At 36.0% G+C, this 21,591-nt stretch overlaps 1 protein-coding gene across 1 annotated transcript; it reads right to left on the reverse strand.

Moving 5' to 3' along the window:
- Positions 1–19,149: 19,149 nt before the first annotated feature.
- LOC126589542 (uncharacterized) lies at positions 19,150–21,238 on the reverse strand. The gene is made up of 3 exons (XM_050254866.1): positions 20,300–21,238; positions 19,729–19,920; positions 19,150–19,543 (listed from the first exon to the last, which is right to left on the reverse strand). The coding sequence occupies exons 1-3, from the start codon at positions 20,921–20,923 to the stop codon at positions 19,223–19,225; spliced, it is 1,137 nt and encodes a 378-aa protein (XP_050110823.1). The 5' UTR covers positions 20,924–21,238; the 3' UTR covers positions 19,150–19,222.
- Between the last annotated feature and the right edge of the window lie 353 nt (positions 21,239–21,591).

Raw genomic sequence — 21,591 nt, forward strand, 5'->3', positions numbered from 1 at the left:
TCTGTATGCTATCTGTAGCGCACCGTTGCACGTGCATAAAGGCTAGCCTATATATAAAGCCAATGGAAAAGGTGAATAGTGGTTTTGGTGTCACCAAGCTTCAACAAAAATATTTGGACAAAAATGCCCTAAGACAAAAAACTTTAAAAGCATCCCAAAATAATGCATCAAATAAGGCAAGGGCATTTTCGTCATTCTAATAGTATTTTTTAATAATTAATTATTATTTTTGTTTGTTTAATTAGTACCTCACAATAGGCTAGCAATAATGTGATTCAATTTCTCTATTTTTAAACACATTTAAAACATCTTAAGAGGCGTGTAATGAAACACCCCGACCTAAAATCATGGCGTGTTGGCCATCACGTGAGAGTGATGTAGCCAAGTGCACAATGCGGAAGCAATAAGGATATGAAATATACGAGTAAATAAAAACCAAAAGCTAACTAAAGTGCACTAATAAGCAGAAAGTGTTAGGAATGAAATACAAGTGTAAATACACCTAATCAGAGCATAGAAAGTCTAGGTGCAGTCTAGTAGGATAAGTACTAGTTATACAATACCAGATATCCTACAAATATTATATTTTGTCAGAACCGCCGAGATCCTCAAATGCCACCAATAGCAAGTCTACCAAAAACCTGAAGGGGTGCAAAACAGAAAGTGTGAATAGGCAAAAACAAAGCTTTTCAAAATCATTTTATTATCAAACTCTCTAACCCCTCGCCGTAAAACATGTATAATTTTCCCTAAAATAAAATATAAATATATACATCTATATATATATATATATATATATATATATATATATATATATTCAAATCATGTTTCACATATCCATAATCATAAATATGTCATGCCAAAATATAAAACAGAATAAGTAACTCAGGTGAAAATAAGTTCATGGAAAGCAACATATTAGATGGAACCCCATCAGAGGTCTGTACGACTGAATTCATAGCTCATTAGTTAATATAGCCAGAGTCACTATAAGTGACCTCTATGGCACTACACTGCATACGAGTCGGAACTTCTGTAAAGGTCTATACGACAAGACTAGGTGTAATATAGTTATGCTCAATGCTATGCTCTCATGATAGCTGTGCGATACACCGCTAGTCACCTACAAGTCGAAACCACCTATGATGGTTTGTACGACAAGACTGTGCACCTAAATTGGATCCAATGTGAGCATATGGTGCGGGATGTGACATTATAAACAGGCATGTGCCATATCTCTGGCTAAATCACTAACATCGGGGTGCAGGTTTATGAGCTCAATGTTTCTCAATTAATCACAATCGTTATTCACATTCACAATTCATAAACTCACTTGGGACTTACCTAACCGTCCTCAGCACCACAATTATATATACATATATATATATATATATATGCAAACATCATATGCATATTCTAAATGTAAATCATTTGGCATGGCAATCTAAGTCATAACATCATATGCAAACATCGTAGCCCCCGAGTCGCCCTTGACTACGCTCGTCATTGGGATAAGTCTCCCCTATATGCGAAACAACTGACGTCGTTAGAATATTCCATCAAAGTTGACAGAATATTCGCTCGTCTTCTTCCTTTGACTTTGGTGACCGTCGTCGTCATCGGAAAACAATTTCAAAGCTTGAAATCCACGGAATCTCATCGGAGAAAACTTGATAGTCCGGCCAAAACTTGAAACTCGCCAAACTCGACTTCACGACGTCCAAAACACTTCGTTTTTCTTCTCCGAGCTTCGTGAAGACGTTCTAAAGCTTCCTATAACCTTGAAATCTTCCAAAAACTCCACATTAACGTGTGCATGAACAGTACCTCAATTCGAGGTTCTTGGTTCTTACGATCCTGAAGCTTTCACATTCTAAAAATGGTATGGTTAAAATCCTAAGGTTACAAGGAACTCAAACATGGCCTCTAAAGATTTGATCTGCAAAGTTTTGTGAGGGTTGGAGTTTGTCAGTATGGTTCGTACGGAAAAAGAAGAGAATCGAGAGGGAGGAGAGAAAGTACACGGGAAGTAGAGAGAGAGTTGGAGTGTGTATGTGGTCCAAAATTTTTTGACTTCCAAACAACCACAAAACCATAATAACTTTAAGTCCTAATTGGTTCCAAAATATTAGGGACTTAATTTATTAGTTCACTTCTAAACTTAAACCACACAACCACACAAAACGTCCAAGGGCAATTTCATCTTTTCACACAATCGATAATAATAATTCGGGAAGGGCTGTGACAATCTACCCACCTTAATAAAATTTCGTCCCCAAAATTCCAAATAATAAAATATAATCCACTAATAACCATAAAATAAGCATGGATACATCTCTCTCATCCGATCCTCTGTCTCCCAAGTGGCCTCTTCCACTGAGTGATTTTTCCACAAGACTTTCACCATATGCACTATTTTATTCATCAGCTCATTATCCTTCCAATCCAAAATAGTCACTGGCTCTTCATCGTAAGTCAAATCCGAATTAATTTCCAGCGGTTGAGGAGGTATTACATGAGAAAGATCTGAGACATAATGTCGAAGTATCGAAACATGAAACACGTCATGCACTTTGAACAACTATGGAGGCAACTCAAGCTTGTAAGCAACCTTACCGACTCACTCGGTGATCATATACGGTCCAATGTACCTAGGACTCAGCCTGCCTTTTTTTCCAAACAGCATTACACCTTTCCATGGTGATAGCTTTAAAAATACCTAATCACTTACATTATACATCCGGTCAGTTGCATGCTTGTCTGCTAAGCTCTTTTGTCGATCCTGGGCCATTTTCAAATTAGACTTAATTACCTGAATATTTTGAGTAGTTTCATCCACAATCTCTGGGTCCACCAAAACTCTTTCGCCAACTTCTGACCAACATAATTGCGTTCGACAAAACTTACCATAGAGTGCTTCAAAATGTGCCATACCAATACTCGAATGGTAACTGTTGTTGTAGGTGAACTCCATCAAATCCAAACAATTATGCCAAGCATTGCCAAACTGTAGCACTGAAGATCTCAACATATCCTCCAATGTCTGAATAGTCCTATCAGATTGTCCATTTGTTTGAGGGTGATATGCTGTATTATAAAGTAATCTTGTACCAAGAGCTTCCTGGAACGCTATCCAGAACTTAGAAGTAAATCTAGGATCCTGATCCGAGATAATATCAACTGGAACACCATGGTATTTCACAATCTTCGATATGAATAACTTAGCTAATCAGTGTAATGAGTATTTTTCCCTCTCTAGAATAAAGTGTGCTGACTTAGTGAGCCGATCAACTATCACCCAAATGTCGTCATAACCATTCTGTGTACGAGGAAGTTTGTACACAAAATTCATAGTAACATTTTCCCATTTCCACTGTGGAACGGGAAGTGGCTGCATCAACCCAAACAGTTTCTTCCTTTCAGCTTTAACATGTTGGCAAATGGCACACCTACTTACATATACTCAGCAATTTCTCTTTTCATACCCGGACAATAATAAAATGGGTGAATGGTATGATACATTTTGGTACCTCCTAGATGCATTGCATATGCAGAAATATGTGCTTCATCAAGGATTTCTTTCTTTAATTCTGCATTATCTGGCACATACATTATGTTATCTTGCATAAGCATGCCATCAATTTCTCAAATTCTGAAATCTTTCTTCTTGCCTCGATTTCTTGCTTGAATTATTTCCTGGGTCTCTTCATCGTTCATCTGGGCTTCGAATACACGATCAATTAAGATTAGCCTAACTTGAAAATTTGCAAGTAAAGCTTCCTCTCTATCTTCCACTCCTAACTTCACTTCAGTGGACCTCAAATCCGCAAGAAGAGGAATATGACAATCATAGATGGCATTAAGTCTAGATGGAGTCTTCCTACTAAGTGCATCCACCACTTCATTTGCACGACCAGGGTGATACTTAATCGTACAATCATAATCACTGAGTAACTCAATCCACCTCCGCTGCCGAAGATTAAGATCTCTCTGAGTGAAAAGATACTGAAGACTCTTATGATCTGTGAAGATCTTACATTTCTCACCATAAAGATAATGTCTTCAAATCTTCAAAGCAAAGATGATAGCCGTTAACTCCAGATCATGAGTAGGGTAATTCTTCTTCTGAGGTTTCAACTGTCTTGAAGCATAAGCAATCACCCTACCATGTTGCATCAATACATAACCTAGACCATTCAAAGAAGCATCACTGTAGACCTCGAAATTACCACTATCATTTGGGACGCTAAAACAGGTGCATGAGTGAGATAATACTTCAACTGCTGAAAACTTTGCTCACAATTATCATCCCACTCAAACTTAACATCCTTCCTGGTCAACCTCGTCAATGGTAAAGCAATCACTGAAAAATCCTTAACAAACCGTCTATAATAACCTGCAAGGCCAAGAAAACTTTGTACCTCAGTGATGGTTCGAGGTTGCTCCAAATTCTCCACAGCTACTACTTTTTGAGAATCCATTCGAATACCTTGAGTTGATATAACATGTCCCAAAAATGCCACTTGATATAACCAGAATTGGCATTTGCTAAACTTAGCATATAACTGGTGTTCCCTCAAACTTTTCAACACCAATTTAAGATGTCTAGCATGCTCAGCCCTAGACTTAGAGTATACCAGAATATCATCAATGAAGACAATGACGAACTTGTCCAAATATGGCTAGAATACTCGATTCATTAAATCCATGAAAGCTGTTGGTGCATTAGTTTACCCGAATGGCATCACAAGAAACTCATAATGACCATATCTAGTCCTGAAAGTTGTTTTAGGGACATCTTCACTTCTAATCTTCAACTGGTAGTAACCAGACCTCAAGTCAATTTTTGAAGTTAATCAAACAAATCATCTATACGAGGCAACCGATAACAATTCTTAATTGTTACCTGATTCAATTACCTGTAATCAATGCATAGCCTCAAGGTTCCGTTTTTCTTCCTCACAAATAAGATTGGAGCTCCCTAGGGTGAAGTACTAGGCTGAATAAAACCTTTATCCATTAATTCTTACAACTGAACTTTCAATTCCCTTAATTCAGCAGGAGCCATTCTATAAGGAGTCAAAGATATAAGATTCGTACCTGGAAGTAAATCAATAACAAACTCCACATCTCTGTCTGGTGGCAATCCGGGTAAATCATCAAGGAACACATCCGGAAAATGCCTGACCACACGCACATCCTCTACACTACTAGGAGTATTATCATTCAACACCACATGAGCCAAATATCCCTGACAACCTTTCGACAACAATCTTTTGGCTTTCATGGCAAAAATAACACCATGCCTCACCCCGCTAGGTTCTCATACAAATGTAACTTCAGGTAATCCAGGACGATGAAAAATGATTGTTTTTCCATAACAATCTATCTTGGCACAATTGTAGTGTAACCAATCAGTGTCCAAAATCACATCAAAATCAACAATGTCTAACGGAATAAGGTTAACTGGCATAACAACATCCTCCACCATCACTGGACATCTTGGATATACCTGATCAACATAACATCTTTCCCCTCTAGGCATAGAAAACTCTAAATCATATCCTAGAGGTGTAGGATGAGGTTGCGTCACTTGAGCAAATGTATGAGAAACAACAAAATGTGTAGCACCACAATCAATCAATACTCTAGCAAAATGACCAAAAATATTTAATGTACCCATGTTATGGATACGTCCTTGATTCTCCAATCGTCCAGCATGACCTTTGTTAGCATGAATACCTCGTCCTTGTCTTGCTGACCAGACTGCCTCTAAGATCCTGCACTGCTAGCAGGAATCTCCACCTGCTGTAGCTGTCTCCCCTGGTACCACTGGGATCCACCTGCTGAATGTGGCTAATATGGCATAGAACCTCCCTAATACTGAGGGTAACCACCCTGATAAGGAGGGTCCTGGAAGTACTGATATTGCGATGTAGTATAAGGAGCGGCGTCGCTCTGATAATGATAAGCACATCCATGACCAGTCTGAGCATAACCACTAGGTCCTGAAGCTTGCTGGGTCGGCGCAGGTGCTGGTAAAGAAGGTTATTGTGGCCTCTGCTGATTCTGAGGGCAATGTGTAGCCCTATGCTCATCTGTCCACAAGTATAGCATGCACTGCTGCCTCTCTTACACTCCCCAAAATGCCTATTATTACACTTGCGGCATAAAGGAGCACCTGAACCACCAAAGTCCCTTTGCCTCTGAAATCTTGAGCCTCCAGAAAATCTACCACCTCTCCTCTACACATTAGAGCTCAAACTTTCACTAGAAAAGCTAGAACTAACACCACTTCTCTCAAAACTCTGGGTCTTACGAGGTCCCTAAGATGATTGACCTTTACCTTTATCATCTCACCTTTGGTTCCCGTTTTTTTCTTCTTTATCTTCACTTTCATTGGGCATGTTCTCTGAGTCATTAATCTGTAGTAAAACCTCATAAAACTCCTAGTAAGTGGCACAGGGGGTCGATGTCGCTATAGAACGCTATTTTTTCTTAGTACCCAACCTGAAACGACAGATCATCTCAACCGGATTAGCAGCAACCTCCGGATCATATTGAGATAAATCAGTGAATCTCCTGTAATATTCATTCGTCGTCATCTTTCCTTGTTTCAGATACGTAAATTCTTGTTTCTTGCGATCAATATACTCAGGGGAATGAACCTTTTCCGAAACAACTGTTTAAACACTTCCCAATTGGCTGCTACCTTTGGTGGCATCTGATATGACTCTTGTCTCCACTAGGATGTAGGCTCCGGACCCATAAACCAAGTAGTCGTCTCGACCCATCTATCAAGAGGAAGATTTATCTGACTCTGCATTACAAGGAAAGTCTTCTCGACATGATTAAGCCACTTCTCCACTCCTTCATGTCCTTCATTACCCATGAAATGATTTAGCTTTAGATTATACACAGTCTCAAAAGGTGTTCTTTGAGGAGGACGGAGTAAAGACTGAATGGCATTAGCTATAGCTTCCCCTAACTGAGCAATATCAGGGAAACTAGGCTCAGCTCAGTGACGTGGCTCTCTATGAGGCGGCATAATTATGACAGAAGACATCATAATGATTAGATCATTCACAAGATATACAGAAGTACTAAACATAGGCTTTGATACCAAACTGACACACCCCGACCTAAAATCAAGGCGTGTTGTCTGTCACGTGAGGGTGACATAGCCAAGTGCACAATGCGGAAGCGATAAGGATATGAAATATATGAGTAAATAAAAACCGAAATTTAACTAAAGTGCACTAATAAGCAGAAAGAGCTAGGAATGAAATACAAGTGTAAATACACCTAATCAGAGCAAAGAAAGTCTAGGTGTAGTCCAGTAGAACAAGTACTAGTTATACAGTACTAGAAGATATCTTACGAATATTATATTTTATCAGAACCACCGAGATTCTCAAATGACACTAACAGCAAGTTTACCTAAAACCTGGAGGGGCGCTAAACAGAAAATGTGAGTGGACAAAAACAAAGCTTTTCAAAATCATTTCATTATCAAACTTTTTAACCCTTCGCCGTAAAACATGTATAATTTTCCCAGAAATAAAATATAAATATATACCTCTATATATATATATATATTCAAATCATGCTTCACATATCCATAATCATAAATATGCCATGCCAAAATATAAAACAGAATAAGTACCTCAGGTAAAAATAAGTTCATGGAAAGCAACATACTAGCCGAAATCCCAGCAAAGGTTTGTACGACTGCATTCATAGCTCATTAGTTAATCTAGCCGAAGTCACTATAAGTGACCTATATGGCACTACACTACACACGAGTCGGAACCACTATAAAGGTCTGTACGACAAGACTGGGTGTAATATAGTTATGCTCAATGCTACGCTCTCATGATAGTTGTGCGATACACCGCTAGTCACTTACGAGTCGGAACCACCTATAATGGTTTGTACGACAAGACTATGCACCTAAATTGGATCCAATGTGAGCATATGGTGCGGGAGGAGACATTATAAACAGGGCAGTGCCATATCTCTAGCTAAATCACTAACACCAGGGTGTAGGTTTATGATCTCAATGTTTCTCAATTAATCACAACCGTTATTCACATTCACAATTCATAAACTCACCTATGACTTACCTGAGCATCCTCAGCACCACAATTATATATATATATATATATATATATATATATATATGCAAACATCATATGCATATTCTAAATGTAAATCATTTGGCATGGCAATCTAAGTCATAACTCATTTAAATGCATTTTCTGAGAAAGATACCAAGCATATATATATATATATATATATATACTTAAAACCCAAAAGCCCACTCACTGGTATGTCGAAGGGTCGTAGCCCCCGAGTCACCCTTGATTGCACTCGTCTTCGGGTAAGTCTCCTCTATATGCGAAACAACTGACGCCGTTAGAATATTCCGTCAAAGTTGACGGAATATTCGCTCGTCTTCTTCCTTCGACTCCAGTGACCGTTGCGGTCGCCAGAAAACAATTTCAAGGCTTGAAATCCACGGAATCTTGTTGAAGAAAACTCGATAATCCGGCCAAAACTTGAAACTCACCAAACTCGACTTCCCGATGTCCAAAACACTTCGTTTTTCTTCTCCGAGCTTCGTGAAGATGTTCTAAAGCTTCTTATAACCTTGAAATATCCAAAAAAATCCACATTAATGTGTGCATGAACAGTACCTCAATTCGGGGTTTTTGGTTCTTACGATCCCGAAGCTTTCACGTCCTAAAAATGGTATGGTTAAGATCCTAAGGTTACAAGGAACTCAAACATGGCCTCTAAAGGTTCGATCTGCAAAGTTTTGTGAGGGTTGGAGTTTGTCCGTACGATTCGTACGGAAAAAGAAGAGAATCAAGAGGGAGGAGAGAGAGTACATGGGAAGAAGAGAGAGAGGGAGTTGGAGTGTGTGTGTGGTCCAAAATTTTTTGACTTCCAAACAACCACAAAACCATAACAACTTTAAGTCCTAATTGGTTCCAAAATATTGGGGACTTAATGTATTAGTTCACTTCTAAACTTAAACCACACAACCACACAAAACGTCTAAGGGCAATTTCATCTTTTCACACCATCGATAACAATAATTCGAGACGGGCTGCAACATGTAATGTCGGTTATAAAAAAGGTCTTTCGCACGTGGATAATAATGTGATTAAATTGGTTGTCATATGATTTTTTTTTTAACAAACAATATTATCTACATTAAGGGAGAGGGGGTGGGCTTAGCCTATCAATGGGCTAGTAATAATGTAATTCAATCAGTTATTTATTAAATATTATTTTCTTTATTTTTATACACGTTCAAAATATCTTAAGAGGTATGTATTGCCGGTTATAAAAATGGTCTTTCACACGCAGATAATAATGTGATTAAATTAGTTGTTAATTGATTGTTTTGTTTTTTTTTAACAAACGATATTATCTACACTAAGGAGGAGGAGGAAGGTGGGCTTAGCCTCATGGGATAGCACTAATGTAATTCAATCAATTACTTATTAAATATTATTTTCTCTATTCTTAATGTAAATTGTATAGAGACTGATTTTATTATATAAATTTAACTGTTTTAATTAGTTTATGAGGGGTTTCTTCTAGCATGATCTAAGATTATTCATTTACTTCAAATATTTTACTTTCCTTTTGTTAATTTATGCATATAATAAATTTGAAACTTGTAAATATATAAAGCCAATGGAAAAGTGAATAGTGATTTTGGTGTCACCAAGCTTCAACAAAAAGATTTGGACAAAAATACCCCCACGACAAAAAACTTCAAAGGCATCCCAAAATAATGCATCAAATAAGACAATGACATTTTCGTCATGTTAACAGTATTTTTTAATAATTAATTTTTTGGTACTTTTTTTTAGTATGTCACAATAGACTAGCAATAATGTGATTCAATTTCTCTATTTTTAAACACGTTCAAAATATCTTAAGAGGCTTGTAATGCTAGTTATAAAAAAAAGGTCTTTCGCACGCTAATAATAATATGATTAAATAAGTTGTCAATGATTTTTTTTATTTTTTTTTAACAAACGATATTATCTACATTAAGGAGGATGAGGGTGGACATAACCTCACAATAGACTAGCAATAATGTGATTCAATCAGTTGTTTATTAAATATTACTTTCTCTATTTTTAAACGCATTCAAAACATCTTAAGATGCGTGTAATGCTGGTTATAAAAAAGGTATTTTGCATGCGGATAATAATGTGATTAAATTAGTTGTCAAATGATTGTGTTTTTTTTAACAAACGATATTATTTACACTAAAGGGGAGGAATGAGCTTAGCCTCACAATGGGCCAGCAATAATGTGATTCAATCAATTATTTATTAAATATTATTTTCTCTATTCTTAATGTAAATTCTATAGAGACCGATTTTATTATGTGAATTCAGCTGCTTTAATTGTTTTATATGGGGTTTCTTCTAGCATAATATAAGATTATTCATTTATTTCAAATATTTGGCTTTCCTTTTGTCAATTTACGCATATAAATACATTTAAAATGTTTAAGTCGCGTGTAGTATGCCGTAATTCAAAAAATGTCTTCATCATTTTATTTAGTTTTTTTGTGCTGTTTTTTTTAATGATTAATACCTCACAATATGGTAGCAATAATGTGATTTAATTTCTCTATTTTAAAAAACGTTCAAAATATCTTAAGAGGCGTGTAATGCAGGTTATAAAAAATTTCTTTCGCACGCAGATAATAATGTGATTAAATTAGTTGTCAAATGATTGTTTTTTTTATAACAAATGATATTATCTACACCAAGGGGAAGGAGGTGGGCTTAGCATGACAATAAGCTAGTAATAATGTGATTCAATTAGTTGTTTATTAAATATTATTTTCTCTATTTTTAAACATGTTCAAAACATCTTAAGAGGCATGTAATGCTGATTATAAAAAAAAAGGTCTTTCACATGGGGATAATAATGTGATTAAATTAGTTGTCAAATGATTGTTTTTTTTTTTTTAACAAACGATATTATCTACACTAAGGGAGAGGATGTGGGCTTAGCCTCACAATTGGCTAGCAATAATGTGATTCAATCAATTATTTATTAAATATTATTTTCTCTATTCTTAATGTAAATTCTATAGAGACCAATTTTATTATGTGAATTCAGCTGCTTTAATTGGTTTATGCGGAGTTTCTTCTAGAATGATCTAAGATTATTCATTTACTTCAAATATTTGACTTTTCTTTTGTCAATTTACACATATAAATAATTTAAAACGTGTAAGTCGTGCGTAGCACATGCACATGTATGAAGGCTAATATATATATATATATATATATATATTTATATGGTTGTTTTATTCACACCCCACATATACTTTTTAAATCAAAATTTATCTTAATACACCCCACATGTTTTCCAATGCTACCCTTCACACCCCACATGCTATATGTACACCCCACACGCTCTACTTAAACCCCACATCAATACGAAGAACGAACAGAAGGCGATGAACAAGCAAAGGAACTGGAGTCAAGTATGAAACAAAAAATTTCCCCTATTCTCTATTCAATTTATAACATTGTCATCCGGTTGGGTTAAATAGCCCATACCTTCCACCGATCTATTCTTTGATAATTGGATTGCCTATAAGATTGTAATGTTCATTCTCCGTCCGAATATGTATGAATTCACATGCACAACTATTTGGTGTTCTATCATGGTCAAAGCCAAATTTGTGAACACATTGCATTTTATTATATCAGTTTGTTCTTCTAGGTTGCACCTGCAAAGTAAAAAAATGTATTGTTGGCCTTAAACTGACCAGTTTCCTTTTCCTTTCTCCAATTCTAAAATTTCTCTTGTCAGAGAATCAAGCAAATTAAAGATCTACATGACGAGGATGAAAAATAATATTTTTCCACATTTTGTAATCTTAGTAGTTAGGGTCTTGTTCTACAATGAAGGATGTGAGTGACTTTGAGAGCTTGAAGAAAAGCAATCATAGAATACAATTCTAAATTAACTTGGGGTGTATTTAGAAAATGATTTCTTTTCTTTTTTTTTTAAATTTTATTAGGCCTAAATAGTCATTTTATATTAGGTATATAAGCCACTTAACAATAAACTTTTGTGTGGGGTGTATTCAATAATAAGTGGAGTGTTAATAAAAAAATCCATATATATATTCTATCTTTTTGGTAAATTACTTTTTAATGTTAATTGCAACCTCATATAATATTTTAAAATACTTCAATTTCATACATTTACTTATTATTTTATTTAATTTCGTACATCGGTTTAAAAATTTGTTAAATTAACTGTTAAGTGATGAAGTGGTAGATATGAGGTCAACATTTATGCTGACGTAACTGACAACTTTACATGTTGACAAAAAAAACAAATACAAAAACTAATTAATAAAAAATCAATTGTTTTGTATAATTAGCAACTTAAAAAATAGAAGACAAAAAGGTGAAGGTTCATCGCTTTCGTCTACCTCGTCCCATGACCCGCCGTTCTTCTCTCCAATCCATCTTGAACCTTCGCTAACCCATCTCGAAACTCATCTAATCACCGTGCACATCAACCTTCACCCCTACCTCTTCTCACCTCACGATTCCTTCTTTGCCAAATCATCATTTAATGGTTAACTTAGCATATTTTTTAATGGATTTATGAAATTGAATGAAATGATAAGTAAATGTATAGAATTAAAATGTTTTAACAATGTTGTATGTAGGGCCAGAGCACGTTGAATTTCAACGACTCAAACTGTCTATTTTTTATGTTGCACCTTATACATCCTTCTTGCAAAATATTAACCAAATCAGAAATATATGATTCATCCAATTGAGTTCAAAGATGTTGACAAATACTATGTTCTAAAAAACATTAAAATTTTATCGTGACAATTAAATGGGCAAATAGTTTTAGATTAAATTGAAATGATCTATCAATCGAAACCTACAAAGTAGACGGTTCAATCGTTAAAGTTTAAGGTGAAGTAGGTCCTATATCTAATTTCCATTTAAAAAAATACATATCCATTCCAATAAAAGGCTTGCATATATATAAAAATATATATAGATCAAAAACGGCGAAAAGGTTGAGCTTTCATAAAACCCAAATTATCATTCTCTCATTACAATTTAAAAAAAATAAAAACAATAAAAAATAAAACAAATGTAATGAGATTGTAGGTGGTTACATTCCTTTTTTTCAAATATACTAGCATATGGGCACACACAAAGTGTGTAACATCCCACATCGTCCAGGGGAGTGGATCCTGTAAGCCTTATATGTATATTCTCATCTCTACCTAGCACGAGACCTTTTGGGAGCTCACTAGTTTTGGGTTCCATCGGAACTCCGAAGTTAAGCAAGTTTGCTCGAGAGCAATCTCATGATGGACCCACTGAGAAGTTCTCGTATGAGTTCCCAGAAACAAAACTGTGAAGGTGTGGTCGGGGCCCAAAGTTGACAATATCGTGCTATGGCGGAGTCGAGCCAGGAATGTGGTGGGGGCCTGGGCCGAGATGTGACAATTTGGTATCATAGTCAATCCCTGGCTAGAAGTGTGACGACGAGGACGTCAGGCCCCTAAGGGGGGTGGATTGTAACATCCCACATCGCCCTAGATGCGTGGATCCTGTAAGCCTTATGTGTATATTCTCATCTCTACTTAGCATGAGGCTTTTTGGGAGCTCAATGGCTTCGGGTTCCATTGAAACTCCGAAGTTAAGCGAGTTCACGCGAGAGCAATCCCATAATGGGTGACCCACTGGGAAGTTCTCGTGTGAGTTCCCAGAAACAAAACCGTGAGGGCGTGGTCGAGGCCCAAAGTGGACAATATCGTGATATGGCAGAGTCGAACCCAGGATGTGGTGGGGGCCAGGGTTTAGGATGTGACAACGTGTGTGAAATTTTTTATTTTATTTTTGTTTTTGAAATAGAAGGAGAGAGGAAGAGAGTGATAGAGAATGTGGAAGTGAGAAGTTTTTTATTTATTTTTATTTATTTTTTATTATTTTTTATTAGAGATATGTTAGGATTACATGTAAGTGAGGCTTTGAAAAAAAAAACATCAAAATTTGGTTGTGTGAAATTACATTTCTACCCCATATTTTTTATTCATGTTTTGTTTTACTTAGAGCAAGTCCACCCCTAAGGACTTTGTGCCAGCACCCACCGCATTTATCCACTCAAGTGAACAGTAATAGACCCCAGTGAACAGTAACAGACCAAAGCATCTCCATCCCTAAAAAAATGCGTTGGCACCCAGCGCATTTATTTGGTGTTTTTTTTTTTTAAGTTTATTTCGGATATGATTTTTAACCAATTTTGGATAAAATTTCAAATAAACTTAAAAAAAACACACTGAAATAAAATTACATACTCATCAAATAAACTTAAAAAAAAACACACTAAAATAAAATTACATAAACTCATCAGATAAACTATAGAAAGAAAAAAAAAATTTTTAATTTTCTGTATTTTTTAATACTTTTTTTGTATTTTTTAATAAATTTTAATTAAGTTAATTAATCTGGACCGTTGATCTTTGATCGGATGGTCCAGTTTAAAAGTAAAATTTAAATTTTTTTTACCGTTGGAAATCCAACGGTCTAGAAAAACTAGCCGTTGGAAATCCAACGGCTATCATAACGCCACGTCGCTGAGCCCAAGTGGGCTGACACATTTTCAGGAAAGCTTGAAACCCACTCACGCCTTGCGCGCTTGTGTTGCACGCGCCTGAGAAACAGACCAGCTTCTTGGTCAGTCCAAAACGTGTTGGGCTGTTGCCTGGCATGGGCTGGGTGCCAGGCAACTCCACGGGCTAGAGCAAATGGACTGAGGGCCAGCTTGTTTTTTGTGCTGGGTCCTGGGCAAAGCAAGCCCCGGTGGACTTGCTCGTAGAGGGTTAAACTGATAATTTCATATAGTTTTGATTGACAATGACTTCCCAATTTTAGACAACCAAATCTCATCCCTTCAAGCTCAACTCCTTCTTCTGTTAATCTACTGGTTGTTTTAACTAAAATGTCTTGTAATAAAGTGGATATTTCAACAATTAGATGTTGTTTTACAAAAGGGTAAAATTAGTATTAACATTTTTATGAAGAAGTGAGTGAGTAAATATGACAGTAGGTTGGATTTACTAATATCATATATAATCTTTCATAATTCCAAAATTATCCTTTTTCTAAATTCACAAAAAAAATAAAAAAAATGCTCATGTAGTGAAATTATGGGTGGTTAATAATTTATTATTTTCAAATATATTTTCATTTGTGACAAGAAATCAATTAATGATGATGCGTAAGTGCCAATGTCCAAACACAGAATGGAACGTTTTTCTTTCTTTCCAGTCCACCTTCTTCTTTACTTTTTTTTATTTCTTTCCCCTTTTCCTATTTTTGAGGTTTATTCAATGGGCTTACATTAGGGCTTTTGGAAGATTGAGGCCTAGCCCAATGTTTTGCTTGTGATCAAATCATTATTATTGAACACTAATTTGTAAGCCCATTAGTTGGTCTTACCGTTTGGGTTGTTTTCTAGAAAATACTTCTACTTGTAATCGTTGTGCTAGAAAAAGATTTGCTCACCCGAGCACACGGGTTTTGAAAATGTTTTCCGCTGGAGCAATCTCAACACCATCAAATTCTCCGATGACTCGGACCGCGAAAAGCCCTTCTTTTTTAAGACTCCTCTCCTCGAATGTCGCCACCTTCGCACCAACTCTTTTTTTTCTTCTTTTGAACAAATGATATTATCTGCACTAAGGGGAGGAGGTCAGCTTAATCTCATAATGAACTAACAATAATGTGGTTTAAATTTACTTTTGGCAAAAATCGAATCTAAGATCTCTTACTTACAAGTGAAGAGAAATAATACAAAACCGTAATACTAAGTGGTTTTACACTGTTACAGTCGCTGTTATGTGGAGGACAGGTGTCAAAACGACATGTTTGTAACAGGCTGGGCATTGGGTATTTGGTCATAGCAGATCATTACTCGTTACTTGTGCTGAAGAGAGTAATCCTACAGACTCCCAGTGAGGTTACCTGGCAGCTGCTGCCTGCATATTTATGTAATAATATGACCTGCTCTTCTCCTTGCTTAGCCTGGCCCTCGTGTGCTCAGTATCCTGCACATCACAGTTGTAGTACAACGTGTCGTTAAACAAATAAGCTTAATTGATTAATAAATTCACTTTTTTCAAAATATACCACAAAGGTTAGTTTGTTGACCGATCATCTGATCTCCCGTAAACAGAAAGGAGAGATTCTTTTTTGTGTTTCAGCGCATGCGAGATGAAAACTAAACTCTAAAATAGAAATTAGAAAGGCAAAAGAGACTTTTAACGTGAGACTCTCCATAGAATCTCTGTTATCTCATAGTTTAACGTTAATTTTTTTACTAATATAATAAAATATTATGACGAAAACATGACGTAACTGAAAATCCATAGAGAGTCCAACATTTGAGAGAATCTGTTTTAGCTTTTCTCAACAGAAATTACATAATTAATTAATTTTACTATATTTTTTGTTACAAAAAATTTTAGGGGGAGGGAAGCTACCCCTCCGAATGCATGCTACAATCCTCTTTGAGGATTTACAAATGGAGTCTTAACCTCTTAGTTTTATTTTTACAGATTGCCAACAAAGAGGAACTACCAGCAACAAGACTCAAACTTAGGTTTTGGTCTAACGAAGAGAGCGATCTTTATCAATTAAACTGACAATTGGGGACATAGTTCAAGGTTGTAGCTATATATATAGCTAGGGCTGTATGATCAGTTTTAGCTTTTAATTATAATGCTAGCCTGCTTTTTAATTAGAATGAGGATCCTCTGGATCCTCTTTGTGAGGATTCCAGGAATCCTCCAATCATATTCGTTCATTGTACATCATGCAATAAGTTTTCGTTAGGTATTGCTTATATTCAATTTTAAATAAAACATTACAATAATTTTTGACCACACGATATACAATAAACGGACGTGATTGTAAGATTTCCAAAATTCTCATAAAAAGGATACAGAGGGAATGCTCATTCCTTTAATTAAATCCAGTCTGATCAGTTTGCAAACAGAAACTGCTCAGACCAGCTAGCAGCTTATACACAATTTTCATTTTACACTCTTTTAAATTTTTTTCTGAACTCATAAATTACATACATATATAGCTTTCTCGATTCTCGACCTCCTTTGTTACAAAATAGTTAACTTATAATTCAAATACTACAGAGAATTGGTTTAAACAGAAAAATTAAATTAAATAGAAAAGCATGTACGGCAACCAAGACCACATTTATCAAACCGTAAGGCATTCCTTACATCTAAGGGCAGAATTAAAACAGGTACTGTTATTCACACACTCGTTTAATTTTTTTTACATATTCTTCTTAATTTTCGATCGTTAGATAATTAAAGAAGATCAATGACCAAATATAATAGGTTTGCAAAAAATAGTCTAAACTAGCAAACAATACCCCCGCGCGATGCTGCGGGATTGAAAATCGTATAAAATTTTGTATAGTACTATTTTCATATAAAAGATTTAGTAGATAGTCCTATTAAAAATCGTACAAAATCTATAAACAATCAGATTGTGATACATAAGCTTAATACGTGCATACCCCTCTTTACTTAGAACTCCCCTGTATACAACAACAATGAAGTCTTAACTTACAAAAATCAGAGATTAAATTAAATAAAAATTTCAATAAAACTTAATCACAAATTTCATTTGGATATTTATCAAATATCCAAAAAAAAAAAAAAAGAAGATTGAAAGAGTCAAATGAGAGAATTAGGTGGACATAAATACTTATAAATAAAAACAAAAAATAAACCAAAATCAATATTAACATTTTCTATTCATGTTCATGGTTCTTTACATAAGTATATTTGTTGATTTGGTACTGCTAGAGAGGCTAAATTTATAGACAAAATTTACAAATTAAATTATATGTCACCAATAAAAATGAGCACATTTATCGATGCTTATAAATAAAAACAAAAAATAAACCAAAATCAATATTAACATTTTCTATTCATGTTCATGGTTCTTTACATAAGTATATTTGTTGATTTGGTACTGCTAGTGAGGCTAAATTTATAGACAAAATTTACAAATTAAATTATATGTCACCAATAAAAATGAGCACATTTATCGATGTTTAAGTCATAATCCAAAACCAATCATTAACTTCCATATCATTAGTTTGAAAATTTTGATTTACAAATTTTATCTTCATAACATTACCCTAATTGATTTGAAAGTTAAAGCAAAGGCTTTGGCCTTTTATGGCATATTAAATACCTCCCTTAGTGCGAAAAATAAAACGACTCTGCATCAGCTGCAAGCTTTGTTTTTCAATCTTTTTTTTATCCTAATCCACCATTTATGGCATATTGTTTTTCAGTCTTTTTTTTTATTTTTATTTATTTTTATCCTAATCCACCTTTTGTTGGTCTGAGACATTTCATCTCTATTTCCTCACAAAATCTCCCTGATTATTCAACCGTTTATTTACATCTGTGAAATTCAAATTCAATCTCAGCAGAACGCAAACACCAAACTTAGATTAGGAAAAACCCTCAGTTTCCCAAAATCCCGCCATATTTTTAGATCGATTGGCCAGCGGCGAAGAATTTTCGAAGGAGAGAGATGGGGACTTTTAAAGAGGAACCAAACATACAATCCTCTCCCCTACATCTCAGAAACCAAAATCACTCGTTGCATGCCTCGTTACGGTTCCGGCGAGGAGAGGGTTCTTTTTTGTTGGTTTGGTCGTGGTCGCAAGGAGAGCAGTGAGAGGAAGAGAGAGAAGGGAGAACCAAGAAACAGAAAATATAAAATAAATACAGTATATATCTCTGATGGGTGTATCAGGATATAATTGAAATTAGTGCAAAATTGGGAGGGTAAAATCGGCAGAGCACTGTTCTTATGAACAATGTTTCAGTCTATTTTCAGCTTTAGTATATATTAAATTTGGTTAACTGACTGCGATGAAATTAGCTTCTTGAAATATGAACAAAACTAATTGGACTCGAAGTTATCTAGCTTTAAACATGCATTAATCCAAATATATTGATTAATTTGGAGCTGACATGTCAGTTTAATTAACAACAAAAGGGAAGCCCAAAAAGCTGTATATATATATAAGCTGCGGTTCTTTCTTTCCCAAATGCATTACAGATCAACGGCATCTAAAATGAAAGCTTGAGCGACAAATCAACAGAAGTATGATGGTGATGATGATCATCATCACCACCATGATCATGGTAACTGTCAGCTGCCCCAATCCCATAGCCATTTTTAGTTGCAGCAGTAATATCAGAAGCTTCTTCTTCTTCTTCTTCTACTGTTTGCAGCTGCAACATCCCTAGCTCCTTGGGATATGTGCCTCCTCCTCTTTTCATGGTCTCATCCCTTTTCTGATGATCAGCAGCTGGAAAAAACTCGTATTCCATAAAAATCCCACCACAAGTTGACCCTCCCCTTCTGTGCACTGCCCTAACCTCTACACCCTACAAATAAATATTACAAAGTCAATAATCCAACCGATCAAATTAGTTGATCATTTACTATAACAATATTTATAATTTATTTGTTCAATATATCTGAAAACGTAAATATACTTGGATGGTTTTTTTCTTTCTTTCTTTATCTAGCTAGCTATAAAAAAAATTTATTTATTTTTGCTGTGTTCTACCTGATCATCGAGAAGATTGCTGGGGCACAGGTACCGGGCGGATCTATTCACCACTCCGGCACCGAAACCACCAGCTTCAGCGTCCAATCCGAGGAAATCAGAACTCTTGATTGGTGAAACAGCCGCAGATTTGTCACTCCTGTCGTTGAAACCCATATAACTCCCACTATGGAACCTCTTCTTCTGCAGCCCCTAAAAAAAGAGTTAGAAAAGAGATCAGATCAGCAAATTTAAACCTAAAATAAAAATGCTCTTACTTGCTAATGTAACAGTAGTAGTCTTAATAATTAGAGTTTTAACGAAAAGTCTACATTACTGTTCATTTTAAAGAAAAACCATATTTTTACATTAAAAAATCAAATCTGGTACCATTCATTTTATTCTTTATTTCGCCCTTATAGTTAAAACTCAAAGTTTTCAAACATTTTTTATTAATTTTTTTCTTCATTAAACAAAGGGAACACATTGGCTTCAAAGACTTCATTTTTCCCACGTTTTCTAGGAAACCAAACAAGTTGGATATTTTTAAAAATAAAAAAGAATATATAACAAAACACAAAAATGTAAAGACCTTGAGGCAGAGATCACAGCAATCAGAAGGCACAGATTGTATCTTTGGCATTGAAGAGAGCTCTCTCGAGGTCTCGTACACAGCCCCACTTTGAACCCTCGGATCCGGAGCGCCAAAGCCAAAGGGACCTGGATCCAGGTTCGCCACAAGATTATTCCCCCCAACATAACCAAACCCAGAACCATTCCCAACCCTCTGACCCACCAAACCATAAAAATCAGCTGTAGTAGCAGCAGAACCACCACAGCCGTTAATCACCGCGGGTCCATTGAGCCCGGATGCACCGTATTGCACTGGAATGCTGTTAAGTGGGTCGGGTAGGGTTATGGGGTTTTGGTACTGATGATGATGATGATGATGAGGAAGAGGAGGAAGATCGAGGAATTGTGGTATTTCAGTCATTTTCTTCCAGTCTTGAAGCCTCAGTCGCTCCAGCTGAGCCACTCCAAGGCCTCTTTGCGGTTGCTTTTTAGTGTTTGAGGAGGGTTTGGCGGCGGATTTCTTTGTGGGTTTGGTGTGTTTGGCGGGCTCGGGTTTGGATTCTTCGTAGGACCCGAAAAGGGTTTTGGCGGGTTGTTTTGTTGTGCTCCGCTCTGAGGCCATGAGCAGCATTGGTGTCGCCATTTCTGCAGAAAATGGTGATCAAAGATTGGAACTTTAGTGCGTTTAATGGGTTTTGGGAGAGAAAAAAGACTTGGGTTTTGTGTGGAGATTTGAAATGGACAAATGGTCGATGTTTTGAGAGAGAGAGAATATGAATTTTAGAGAGAGGGAGAGAGAGAGCTAGAGTATGTGTGTGTTCTGGGTTTGGCTTTGGATCTTGGGATTTAAGGTTGGAGATGGGTGTGTTTTTTTATTGAGAGAGAATAAGAAGTTTTAGAGAGAGAGAGAGAGAGAGAGAGAGAGGCAGAAAAGAAAGGTGGAACTACTGCGAGTGTCTGGGTGAGAAGTGCTTAAACAACATGGCTATGTCTCTGTTTTGCTACTTAATTTGTGTTTGTGGAATTTGTACTCTAGTGAATTTTACTAGTTCCACCCATCTTTTTTACTAACTCCCATCCCACAATCTCCTTGTCCTCTCTATATGCTCCCAAAATAGGACATTGAAATGGCAAAACCAAGCCTGGACATAACATCTTATGTAATTCCAGATAAAATACAAATCCCAGAGAGGGTTTACAGTCTGCACAAACCCACCCAAAATTCACCCCACGTGTATGTCACTCTCCAATGCAAGAGCCAAGTGCCATGCACGCTCCCAGAGTGCAGGTGGAGTTAGAGCTAGAACAACA

The sequence above is a fragment of the Malus sylvestris genome, chromosome 11 (genome assembly GCF_916048215.2).
Source record: "Malus sylvestris chromosome 11, drMalSylv7.2, whole genome shotgun sequence".
Lineage (NCBI taxonomy): Eukaryota > Viridiplantae > Streptophyta > Magnoliopsida > Rosales > Rosaceae > Malus > Malus sylvestris.